This window comes from Homarus americanus, unplaced genomic scaffold (assembly GCF_018991925.1).
Source record: "Homarus americanus isolate GMGI-L3 unplaced genomic scaffold, GMGI_Hamer_2.0 scaffold54443, whole genome shotgun sequence".
Taxonomy (NCBI): Eukaryota; Metazoa; Arthropoda; class Malacostraca; order Decapoda; family Nephropidae; genus Homarus; species Homarus americanus.
The window spans coordinates 1,658,682-1,671,693 of record NW_024750852.1 but is presented as its reverse complement, the minus strand read 5'-3'; the positions used below and the strand labels follow the sequence as shown (position 1 = coordinate 1,671,693).

At 37.2% G+C, this 13,012-nt stretch overlaps 2 protein-coding genes across 2 annotated transcripts in view; one reads left to right on the top strand and one right to left on the bottom strand.

Annotated features, from left to right (window-relative positions):
- The window catches only part of LOC121854411 (alpha-(1,3)-fucosyltransferase C-like), a 44,048-nt gene extending 38,365 nt beyond the window's left edge, over positions 1–5,683 (top strand). The window contains exon 11 of the mRNA XM_042349082.1: positions 1,240–5,683. Within this exon, the coding sequence (XP_042205016.1) occupies positions 1,240–1,399 (160 nt within the window). The 3' untranslated portion in view covers positions 1,400–5,683. The remainder of the gene's footprint in view (positions 1–1,239) is intronic.
- A 141-nt stretch (positions 5,684–5,824) lies between these two features.
- LOC121854394 (probable assembly chaperone of rpl4) overlaps positions 5,825–13,012 on the bottom strand; it is a 36,275-nt gene continuing 29,087 nt past the window's right edge. Inside the window, exon 5 of the mRNA XM_042349055.1 lies at positions 5,825–6,243. Within this exon, the coding sequence (XP_042204989.1) occupies positions 6,082–6,243 (162 nt within the window). The 3' untranslated portion in view covers positions 5,825–6,081. The remainder of the gene's footprint in view (positions 6,244–13,012) is intronic.

The following is a 13,012-nucleotide window of genomic DNA, read 5'->3' as shown; positions in this document are numbered from 1 at the left end:
TCTAACATACCGTAAAAGAGATTTATACCCCTGTAATAAACACAGCTATCATCACACACCCCTCCCCACGCCCCCCCCATTTGCCAGTGAGGAGACAAGAAAGGAAAAGTGCATTAATTCTTGAAACTATCGACGGTTAATTACAGACGCTCAAGTGACGTCACTAGTGTTTACACTACACCAGCTGGTAATATTTGATGCCATTACTTGAAGTGAATTGGCCTTATTTTAAGTAACTAACTATAAATAAATACAAAAATTAAAAAAAAAGATCAAAACTGAGAAATAATATACTGTATGTATGTTGTGTTGTCAAAGTAAGAGGAACAATTGTGTAAGTACGTAATATTTTTTCACTCAAATCCTAATGAAACACTACTGGAGAACATTCCTTTGTCGCAAAACAGTTTATAAATTAAAGAAAATAATTACAGTGTGTTTAATATATTACAGTATATTATAAATAAATAAATAAAACAAATAATTCGGTAAATCTATTTAAAGTAAATGGAAAATAAGCAAACATGTTATTTACCAAGACCCTTCCGTCTGGCTCAGGGTGAGATGGAGGGGAGATAACAAAGCTATTTATAGCTCATTTGAAGTGACCAGTACCCTAATGCACCATAAATAATTCATTGAACATTCATTTTTTGTACATAGTATATTCAGTATATATATATATATATATATATATATATATATATATATATATATATATATATATATATATATATATATATATATATATATATATATATATATATATATATATATATATATTTGTGTAATAAATGTATGTAGTAAGTACATACTGGTAACCTTTTTCACTCAAATCCTAATGAAACACCACAATTAGAATACGGTGGTTGCTGTTGAACCACATGTTGTATAAATAGTCACACCACCGAGACGAGGGAACACTCCCACCACGCTTCAGTGACGTCACTAGTGTTTACACTACACCAGCGGGTATAATTTGATGACATTACTTGAAGTGAATTGGCCTTATTTTAAAAAATCAAGGATGGTTGGTAAAGGACTACTGAGTCAGTGGGTAAGTGTCACATTTGGGGTACTGGTCTTATACAGCAAATAGAGCTCAAAAGCTACTTTTTAAATGGAAATTTGGGGGGGGCGTCTTATGCACCCCGCCGCCTTATAGGCCGTGATATACGGTAATTTTTAGGGTTCTTGCTCTCTGTGGTTCCTGTGTAACATACAGTGTTTCTTGTCCAGGAGATCAGGAGCTGAAGCTGCTGGGGTAAAGCTGAGTGTGCAGGGACGAGACAACAATGGCAGCTACCCGGATATTGACAGCTGGTTCGTGAAGGGAAGTTCTTGCCGCATTTGGTGGTCAGGACAACATGACTACGAGAAGCATGGCAATTTTGTATAAATATAGATAGCATTACAATTCACATATTTTGCATATCTAAAGCTTTATAGGTCTGAGAGATAGAGAGATATTAGAATATCCATGGATTTGTTTATTCATTTACTCAAACAAACAAAAATTATATATTCTCGGCATAAACTAAATAACCCCTTGAGTATGGATTTGTAGAATAAGATATATTAACTTCTTGATTTAATGGATTAGTCCAGTGAGTAAGATATGTTAGCCCTAAGTATAACAAAGCACATTGAATAAGATGTTAACCCCTTAGTATAACGAATTAGCACAGTGAATTAATCCCTTGAGCACGATGTCTTAATCCTTTGTATATGACAACCTATTCCCATCATTACGATAAAACTGTGCTTGTAGTTTAATAATAGTACTGTACTTCAGGCATTAATGATGGCAATAAAATTACCAGCAGATCTAGTCATATATATGAGATTAAGTACATGCAACATTGGTTTTTATGTCATTATGGAACAGCAGTGTGTAAGTGTGATGTGTAACGGTAAATATGTCGGGTTATCAACACATATGGGGACCAGTGTTATGTGAAATATTTCTACCCCGGTGCTATACTGTGCATGGGCAGAACCAGAAAACATCTGTTCTGCGCATCTAAACCATGGAGGTATAATAGGGTGGAGGTGGCATGAGCGGTGTATAGCGCTGTCGGGAGTGAAGCCAGCCAGCCGCACTGCCGCTATGCGTACTGTGGTTGGCAAGATACCTCTGCCAGTCTCCACACCTCACCAGTCAACGACGTGCGTACTGCTAATCTACACGAATTATTGTCCTACTGTTCATTCATAAATACATTTGCTAATGTGTAAACAAGTGAGAAAATTCATTAACCTTTATTATTCAAGAAAATATATACAAATAATGTAATAAACGTGTAAATACGATGTCTTTATGTATAGTACATAATCTTATTGGCCACTGAAATGAATGAGCTTTGTGTATATCTGACGACTGTTTACCTCAACCTGGGTTTGTAACTTAGCAGTGCACTGTTCTCCAGCTTATGCATATCTGACTTGCAAATAGCTTTCGGCAACTGTTTTAATCAATAAACGTATGTGATTTTCCGTAGGTTCTGTATCAAACGTGGTGAGATAGTTTAGGAAATACTTCTCTATTAGCGTAACTTGATAACACTGAATGAACAAGTCTGTGAAAATCTGCTCTTCCTAAAGTTAGATCTATATTTTGTTTGCATGACATGGTTACTCTAAATTTTTTTTCACAATTAGCACATCATCTGAAGGATATATCAGGCCCCCTTTGAATTTCAACATAATCAGAGAAAGCATCTGGCCAACATTAGTGCTTGTTAAGGCATCAACAGAAGCTTCACAGTGTAAAGATTTCTTTAATCGAAACACAACAAAGCCAGCTATATATGTATGCAACAATTTTGTTGGAACATTGGGACAAATGGAAACTGCTTGGAAAATAAATATAATTATGCTCCTCATTAGCTAAAGATGACTAGACAACAAGTTATCTATAACTCTGTGTTTCAAAACAGAGGTATTAATAGCATTCACAGAGTGTCTACCCTAACATTATTTGCACAGCTGCTAGGCATTCCGTATTGGTACAGTTTCTAGTGGTAAACAGTTGCCAAGAACTATATCATTCATGTCATTATGTACCATGATCTTTTTATAAGCAGCAGAAAACTGCCTAACTGTGAGGTTGTTATTACATCCTCCCATGCTTCTAATTTAAAAAAAACCCAATTCAATATGATCTTGACTCATTTTATAAGTCAACAAAAAGCATAAAACAGGATTAAGACATGCCACCAAATTTTCATATAAGCTGCCAAGAAAACCAGTTTTACGACTGGACTTCAGTAGCTCTTGACCATCAGGGAGTTTTAATGATCTGATATATGTTTCTGCTTTTCTCAAAAACTCTATGATTTCATCAGCATTCTTTTTTTGAATTGGACATTTGTAGCTACTGGCATGCAAATTCTTTGAGTACACTATGTCAGTGTATTAAAAATCATAATGAAATTAATAGTAACTTCACAGCCCTCAAATTCACTTATTTTTTCAAGACAAAATGTCAAATACTTTGCAACTGATTCACTAAGTAGCTGTGCAGCTAATTTGACATTCATTCTTTTCTTTATCCATGCAATGTGCACAATTCTCAGTTTATTGCCTAAATGAAGTCCTTCATGTTCTTGGAGGTTGTGCAACTGTTCAATGTACTGTACTCCCATTTCACAAACTTACCATGACCAATGAAAACTTTCTTATCTCCAAAAAAATTTCTCACAAGCTTTAACATAAATACATAAATTGGCTGCTGTGTTACTGGGTGTGGAAAAGATGATTTTAGACTATCATGCTCAAGACTGCAACCAAAGTGCTTTATCATAGACAAATTTGATGCTACTCTGTCAAAAGTTAGGGATATAACAGTAACACCTACTGAATGAAGCCAAGTAAACACTGTTGAACTAAATTTCCTTGTCGAGCCTAGCAGTGCATCCATAAGCAGCACACGATACTGGCATTTTTATATGTTATACACACAAAGAGAAATAATGTGCACCTGTGAGCTGGTGACTGTTATCTGGCGGGACATGGCCGCGACCTTGCCTCTTTTGCCAACCACAATTGGCAGCCGGCAGCTCAGAGTGACCTCACTTTTCTGAGCGGATGCCGCCTCCACCCTATTATACCTCCATGATCTAAACAGACTCCACGAAACCCAACTCTTTGCTCAAAATATCCACTTACAAGTGGCAGTAGGTGATTTTAGTTATTGCTGGTTGATTATAAGTATACTGTAAGTAATTTAAAATAAGAAGGATATTGTAGCTATCACTTGCATTTTACTCCATTTTATTGATATTATTGGGAAAAGGGAGTGGAAATTTCACGTAACACGTCTTTATTGCCGAAACTGAAGATACTCGCGACATGGGAAGACTAACTACCTCTTCCACTTGTTTAATTATTATTTATTTGATTGCTGACACTAGGGTGAGGTGGATGGACATTCAGGAAACAGCAGTGTCTGCATACGGTAACTGTTTGATGAGTTGCTGGAGTCTGACACCATTGGTGATGTGTGAAGTTTTGGGCAAACCAAATTAAAACATTGTGTCTTTGTGGAGGGGGAACATTAATGAAAGGTATTTAATTCTTTTTGAGAAACTGCTTAGGGTAACCTGCCCGCAAATTTGTCTAAATTCTGTCTGAGCACTACTATTGCACATAAAATACACAAGTTAATTAAATGAAAATTTTTAGAACTCAGTATTGTATTATGCATAACTTACTGCAGTCTCAGCAAGATTATGGTGCAAATTCTAATGAGAAATTTATCAAATACTGTACTGTACTGGTACAGGTGCTAAGCTCATTATCCTTAATTTGCTTCTTGTCATCTACTAATGCATTCTGTAAGTGATACTGTATTGAAATTTGCCTAACTTTATCCTTGTCCTGACCAGTCAACTCTAGTCTTCTTAAACACCTCAGGTAGACTTTTCAAGTTTAATCATTTGGTTTCTTTTTCCTCAAATTCTCAGTTTACTGATTTGTTCACATTGTCAACTTGGCAATTGTTGCCATATTATCATAATGACATACATACTTCAAAACATCTCTTTGGTCCAATATCCTTTCATCCACCCCATTTTCAAAAACAGATTTATCTCCCTCTTTTCTACCACATGCTATGATTACCCAAGTATAGTAGCTAATTACCATACCTATACTTGTTGCCTTACATGGTTCATGGATTAGGTCAACTGTCTTTTACATAAGAGATATTTCAACCCTAAGTGTGTGATTACTGAAAAAACCTGCTTACCACTGTTCATATAGGTAATAGGTACACAATAGTACACACCAAAAAATTTAAAATTTAAAAAATTCACTTACAATTTGTTCAGCCATAATGGAGTATTGAGTGTGTGTGTGTGGGGGGAGTGGCAAGGGACTAGAAGGGAGAACAGACTGCCACTAACAACAATGAAGGTGCATCTTCCATGAGGGACATCATAGATCATAGTTTATGGGTTATGTAAACCTGTTATTTTATCATGTTTAATCATCCATTAAGGTCACCCAGTGTAAGTTTCACTTTTACATTCACTCCTTCTACTGCCCTTTCCAAACTTTCTCGGACAGTTCCATTCTCCTTCAGTGTACCATTCCTGGGTTTTATCCATATATTTAAATTAAAAAAGGAAAACTTATGTGTAATCTTGATTTTAATCTAATTAAAAAAAAGTGTGCCTCATACTTATTTTTTCCATCCCAAAATGAAAAAATCATGATAGTGTAGTAAAGTTTAACCCATTCACTACTTTGCTGCACTTTTGATATTTTATTTGACTAATACCAGAGGGAAATCTGTACACAAGGAGTTAAAACAAATAAATCAGACTCAATTTTTTACTGCAAAAGTACAATGAAAAAACAACAAAACAAACTCTGGGTACTGTACAAAGTGTTATACAGTATGTTTGTTGCTGTACATTACATAGCAGCGTCAAAACTTGAAAAGTCTCATTAGTCAATCATGTTACATACTGTATATACCAACATTATAAAACTGTACATTCTTATTATTTAGAAAACTAAACATTTATTTACATTACTGTATAAATAATTATCTCGAAGTTAGCCAAAGATAAATTAGTTTGTGTCCATTTGTTCATCTTCTGAGTCTCTCTCAAGTTCATCTTCAATTTCGGCATCATCCACTGCCTCACCTTCAGTGTAGGGGCCAAGTTCTTGTATCAGTTCTTTCAGGTGTTCAATTAATTGCTCATCATCACTGGGAGCCGTGGAATGTACCTGGGGAGGTGGGGGAGGGGGAGACTCTTTTTAAACCAATTACTGTACAGTATGTACTAGTTTTTCCCATAATAGTTTGGTAATCTTTTTATTTATAATGTGGTATGTATGCTAACTTGAACTGCTCAACATTTCCCCTCTTTTCATCTACATTCTCATACACTTTATCCTTCCATGACTTCTGTTCATAATTTGTAATGCCCACAGTACTTTTTTAATTACCAATCTATATAAATTTGATATTCTCATCTGCTTTACCTCATTCCCATCCCACTTATCAAATTAACTCACATGTATAGTCAAAAGTAATCTCCCTGTTAGCCAGAATAATTGGTGCAAAGTAGTCTCTGGAATTTTTCCGGGTACAGGTATCCCTCGTTTAAAGATGGCTATATGTTCCTGATAAACCCATCGTTAAGTCACCGACTCGCTACCCAGTAGCACTCAGAGCGTGTGAGGCTGAGCTGTAAGCAATGTTATTGTTCAACTTGTAATTTTGGGTGGATATACAGTTTTTTTTTTTTTACAAGCACACACAGTTGTTCATAAAGAATGTGCAAAAAATATCATAAGGTAAAAAACATTAGGGAATAAACATTTCTTCGTGTCAGCTGTGAACTAACTATGTTATGATTATTTTTTGACAATTTTGGCTAGATACAGGGTATCCAATTTTTTTTTTTTTTACTGTTACATTCATTCATACAGAATGTTAAAAAAATAAATAAAAAATAATTATCACAAGGTCAAAAACAAAGGGAATAAATACAGGTATTTCTTACGTCCGTGGGAGTTAGCCCACTTAGCGGAGGGGGAAGTGGGATCTCTCTCTAAGCTGTTTTCTGTCTTAGGTGCCGTGAAACAATTGCATAATGGCAATGTAGTATTATTATTTATTCTTCACATTTACTGGTACAGTATATATGTGACACAGTTCAGTCATGCAGTCACCAAACTGATTCAAGAGACGTGTGACTGCTGCCTGTATGCCGTGAAGTCACATTAGGAGACGGGAGAGTGCGGCTGGCCGCAGTTACAACTCGCTGCCTCAATGCATACATTCACTTACCACACACACACACACCCATATTCTTCCTTTTTCTTATTTTATAGATTTATATTCCATTTTCTTTATTTCTAAGCCACATTACACTATTGTAATGATGTGCACTTGAAGCACAGAATTGCCAGGTTTTCTGTCTTTCCTCCCAAATGTTTCTCAGTGAGTTGAACATCACTAAACCAAAAACTGACCATCATTAAACAAGAACGGGTTTTAAAAATTTCACATCACTATATTGAAATACAGCTAAGTGAATGATCGTTCATCGAGGGATACCTGTACTGGTGCATGTTTCCGCATTGGACTGCAGTCAGAGACACAGAGCTGTATTTATTTATGCAAACATTACTGTACACATACAGTACATTGTAAATAAACAAAATACAGCTACTCCTCGACTTAAGACATACTCGATCTATAACCACCCGCACATACGACCGCCTCAGTCGATATGACCGCTGCAGTCGATACCAAAATTTTTTCAAATGACTCGCGTATTTTCTAGACCTAAACGTTTCCGTCCCATACGAGAGCATCGCGTGGGCTGGGTCGTGTCACCTCGTGGCTACAGCACCCACGCCGTAGAGAGCTTAGTCGGTGTTTGGCTGACGTTGTTGTCGATAGTGATCGCGCCGTGTACTGACAATATTTTCGTTTCTAATTCACTTTAGACTGGCAAGCATAGAAGTGAGAGTGCTGGTGGTACTCAGAAGAAAAGGAGACAGTCAATTACTTTTGAGACAAAAATGAAGATGATAATGCAGTATGAAAATGGAAAAATGGTAGCAACCATTTCACGCGACCTAGGCTTCTCGCACTCGACCATATTGACAATTCTGAAGGACAAGGAACGTATTCGTGAGGTAGTGAAAGGATCAGCACCTATAAAAGGAACAATAATAATGGAAAAAAGACAAGGTCCTATTCATGAGATGGAAAAATTACTTGTGATATGGATGGAAGATCAGATACAAAAGTGTGAACCCTTAAGCCTTCTAACCCTACAGGCTAAAGCAAGAAGCCTTTTCGAAAGCCTGAAGGAGCAAGTCATGGGTGGTTCCAAAGGTTTAAGAACCGCTACAGTTTGCATAGTGTAAAGGTGAGTGGAGAGGCAGCAAGTGCTGATGTGGGTGCTCCCGAAGCTTTTAAGGAGGAGCTAGATCGTGTCATCGTGGAGGGAAATTATTTGCCTAAGCAAATATTTAATGTGGGTGAAACTGGCTTATTATGGAAGCGCATGCCAGAAAGGACAAACATCCACAAAGAGGCGAAAACCATGCCGGGATTCAAGGCATTCAAGGACCGAATCACACTTCTGTTGGGGGGGAATGTAGCTGGTTTCAAGATAAAGCCCTTCATGATATATCATTCAGAGAACCCAAGGGCTTTTAAACATGTCAGCAAGCACACACTGCCAGTGTTTTATCACAGTAATAAGAAAGCATGGATGAGCCTAGTACTGTTTGAGGATTGGTTTCCGACTTGTTTCATTTCACGAGCCAAGGAGTATTGTCTGCAACAAGGGATTGCATTCAAGATTTTGTTAATTTTGGATAATGCTCTGGGACACCAACCACACCTGGACGACCTGCACCCTGATGTTAAGGTAGTCTACATTCCACCTAACACTACCTCTATCATCCAACCCATGGATCAAGGTGCTATTGCTGCTTTTAAAGGGAATTATTTACGTACGACCTTCGCTCAGGCTGTTGCTGCTACTGAAGGTGAGAAAACGCTCAGAGAATTTTGGAAGGACTACAACATTTTAAAATATATAAAGAACATAGCTGCAGCATGGGATGAGGTTACAGGTCAGTGCATGATGGAATATGGAAGAAAGTCCTGAAAAGATATGTGAACAGTTTTAGAGGATTTAATGAAGATGAAGTAATTTTTGCAATTAGTAACAAGATAGTGGAGTTGGGTAAACAGCTGGAGTTAGAAATTGATACTGAAGATGTTGAGCAGTTGGTTGAAAGTGTAGCAGAAGAGCTAAGTAATGAGGATCTTATTGAACTGGAAGCACAGAAAATTGCAGAGGAAGAAGAGAGTCAAAATGTAGAAGAAGAACCTGCACCCCCAAAAATTTTTCAGTGAAACAAATGGCAGAGGTATTTGCTACAATTAATAAGGGGATGCAAATGTTTGACGGAATGGATCAAAATGTTGAGCGTTTTGCAAAAGTTGACAGAATGATCCAAGATGCACTTGCTTGCTACAGGGAGATTTACAATGAAAAGAAAAAGCAAACTGTGCAGTCTAAATTGGACATATATTTTAAGAAATCCCCCATTGCTGTCTCCTCACACCCCACCAGTGCTGCCTCTTCACTCCCTAAAGATGATCCAATACCTTCTACAAGTAAGTTTCCCCTGTCTGAAAAAAGCAACATTGATGACCCACCCAGCCCTGTCTCCTCCTCTGCTTCATCCAGTTAATGAAGTCTCCATGTATAATTAAAAAATTATGGGGGCCCCCGTGTGCATTCAGCTGACTACAATAAAGGTAAGAGCACAGTAACACTGTATTCATCCTTCATTATTGATTACTTTTACTGTACTGTATTTCATTATAGATTTTCTATGTATTATTTTTTGCATTTTCGACTTACGACCCAGATTTGGGTCCCTATTCCCATCGTAAGTCGGGGAGCAGCTGTATATGTACTACTGTACACACTATACTGCACTGTACTCAAAAGCATATACTGTCATCTTGAGCTTGTGATGTAGGCAGGCCAAATGGTGATATGATGATAGAGGATACCCTGCTTTGTCCTGTACCATCTACTGTGGCAGCTGTTGCTAACTGACACTGTCCTCTCCTTCCATGAAGGAGGAATTGTACATGTACTCTATAACGTACATAAAACCTCTAAAGTATACTAGCCTACAGTAGGCTTACACTATCCGCCCTGCTATGTACAGTACTGCACAGTACAGTAGAACGTCGATATAACACGAGATACGTTCCAAGAGAGGTCGCTTTAAACCGAATTCGTATTAAATCGAAGTGTTGTTTCAATGGAATAATTTAGTTTGGTACTTGAGAGAAACAAAATACTTAAAAGACTAAGAGTCTACCCAGATGCACCTCAGCCCATCTCCTAGAATAATAGAATAAAACATAATTTTTTGTTGTATTATGTTAAAACACACACTCATAAATCAACACAGCTTAAATTATGGGACGTGAAATGGTCTGTTTACTAGCGATCAGCTGATGTGAAGATTGGGGGTGGTGGTGGTGGTGGAGGAGAATAGGTGAGGTGATATGTTTGACAGTTGATGCCAAGGTCTAGTGCTTATTTATTTATCTGTCCTTAAGAGTGACTTTAAGTTTTTCTCTTATAAAATGTCACTGAACTGACTTGTTCTAATTAATTTTATTACAAAGGGCTAAATTTTTTATCTCTTTAGCAAAATATATGACGTTTATATGCTAATTATTCGTTGTCTTGCAAGGAATCTAGCACTGCAAATTATATTCTCCTAACTTTAGTTCGTGATATCATATAAGATAAAAACTGTAAGTTTATAACCATCAAACCCTGGCTGGGAAGATGGGGGAGAGGGAGGGAGAGAGGGGGGGGAAGTGACAGTGACATGTTGTGACGAAGGTGTGGTGAAGTATTTACAGGTATTTGTTTATTTATGTCCTTTAAATTGAGTTTTGTTTTTTGCTTATAAAATGTCACAGAAGTGACCGGGGAGAATATAATTTACATTGCTGGAATTCTTATAAGATAGTGATTAATTTGAATATAACCATGCTATAGTTTGCACTCGAAAAAAATTTTAGTTATCATTTGGTACATTATTTTGAGTACATATGCAGTACAGCTTTGCCCTTAGGACAGTATAGCGTGCCCAGAGAAACATTAGGCGCGAATTTTAAAATATGATGCACCAGATTGACTCATGCAAAATAGGAAAGATTCGCTTAAAATTAAAACATTGTCCTTAATTGTGGGTGTCACTTTAAATTGAATAGCTTTAAATTGACGTTCTACTGTACTTTTACACTTAATGAATGTACAGTACAGTACTGTATAGTACAGTGGTCCCTCGGTTAACGAGCGCCTCGGTTAACGAGATTTCGGTTAACGAGTTACCTTCCATAAGATTCTTAACTTCGGTTAACGAGCAATCCCTCGATTAACGAGTTTCTTACGAGCCGACCTGAACATGTTTTTGCTTGCACTTGGCGGTCAACCAGCTGTAGTATTAGTCCGCCAATACAGTAATCGGTTCTAGGGCTAAAATTCCTTACTATTTTAGTAAATATCAAGAAGTTTATACTATTCAATAATTTTAAAAGTTTAATATTAATTTTTTTAGTCATTTTAACAATTATTGAACATAATTGAAGGTAATGAAACTAGTTTTATGCGCGCCATCCAGCCAGTCAACACACCAAACAAGCGTTAGTCTCTCTGTCTTTTCAGTGGAGGTAGCATCTTGCGAGACTCTCTTCAACTAAACGCTTTTTTCTGTGTTTCCAAGCAAATTATTGGTCATTTTGAATTTATTTTACATATTGACAATATATAGCGCAGTGCAGTGTTATTTTAAAGAAAATATTCTTTATTTACAGCAAGTTTAAACTTAAAATATCACGTGTTGAGATTGTTTAAATCCAGCATGGGGCCTAAGAGATCAAGAAAAGCGATTTCAATCCAAACTAAGCAGGAAATTATAAAAAAAAAACATGAAGAAGGCATTAGAACAAATGCGCTATGCAAAGAATATGGCATGTCGACATCAGCTGTGTCGACAATTCTTGCACAGAAAGAAAAATTTAAAGAAGTGAAAGTGAGAGAAAAAACTACCAGAGTGTTTAAAGGTAGATCCCTAATTGCAGAAACAGAGAGGTTACTTCTCATCTGGATTAAGGAAAAACAGATGAAAGGTGACTCAGTTTCTACTGAATTTATTTGTGAAAGAGCCAGGGAGATATACGAACATTTAAAGACAGATCAAACTGGTTCTTCAGGCACAGAATGGTGAGGCTGCTAGTGCTGATAAGGAAGGGGCAGCAAAGTTTTTAGTGGAGTGTAAAGAACTGGTGGAAGAAGAAAATTATCTTCCACAGCAAGTGTTCAATGTGGACGAAACTGGGCTGTTTTGGAACAAGATGCCCAAAAGCACATTCATCACCAGAGATGAAGCCTCTTTACCTGGGCATAATCCCCATGAAAAACCATCCCACTCTATTGCTTGGTGCCAATGCCCCTGGGCATGACCCTGAACTTGCCAGAACTTTGGAGTATCAATTTGACTTTGTGAATGTTGTTTTTGCCTCCCAACACTACATCAATCATACAGCCAATGGACCAGAATGTGATCAGCAACTTCTAAGAAGTTGTACATGAAGAAAATGTTTTGGGTGTCATCAGGCAACTTCCACTGATCCTGAACTAACACTGAAACGGTTCTGGAAGACACAATTCAACATCCTGGAGGCTGTAAAATTTATTGTGTCATCATGGCAAGAAGTCTCCACTAGATTCCTCAATTCTTCATGGAAAGCACTGTGGCCATCAGTAGTCCATGATTTTGAGGGATTTGAGGAAGGAACAGAGTTGGACCAGGAGATTATGTCCATTGGTCAGTCATTGGGCCTTGAAGTGGAGGATGATGATGTCGAAGAGCTTGTGATGTCTCATGAGGAGGAACTTACTCCTGAAGACTTGAAGCAACT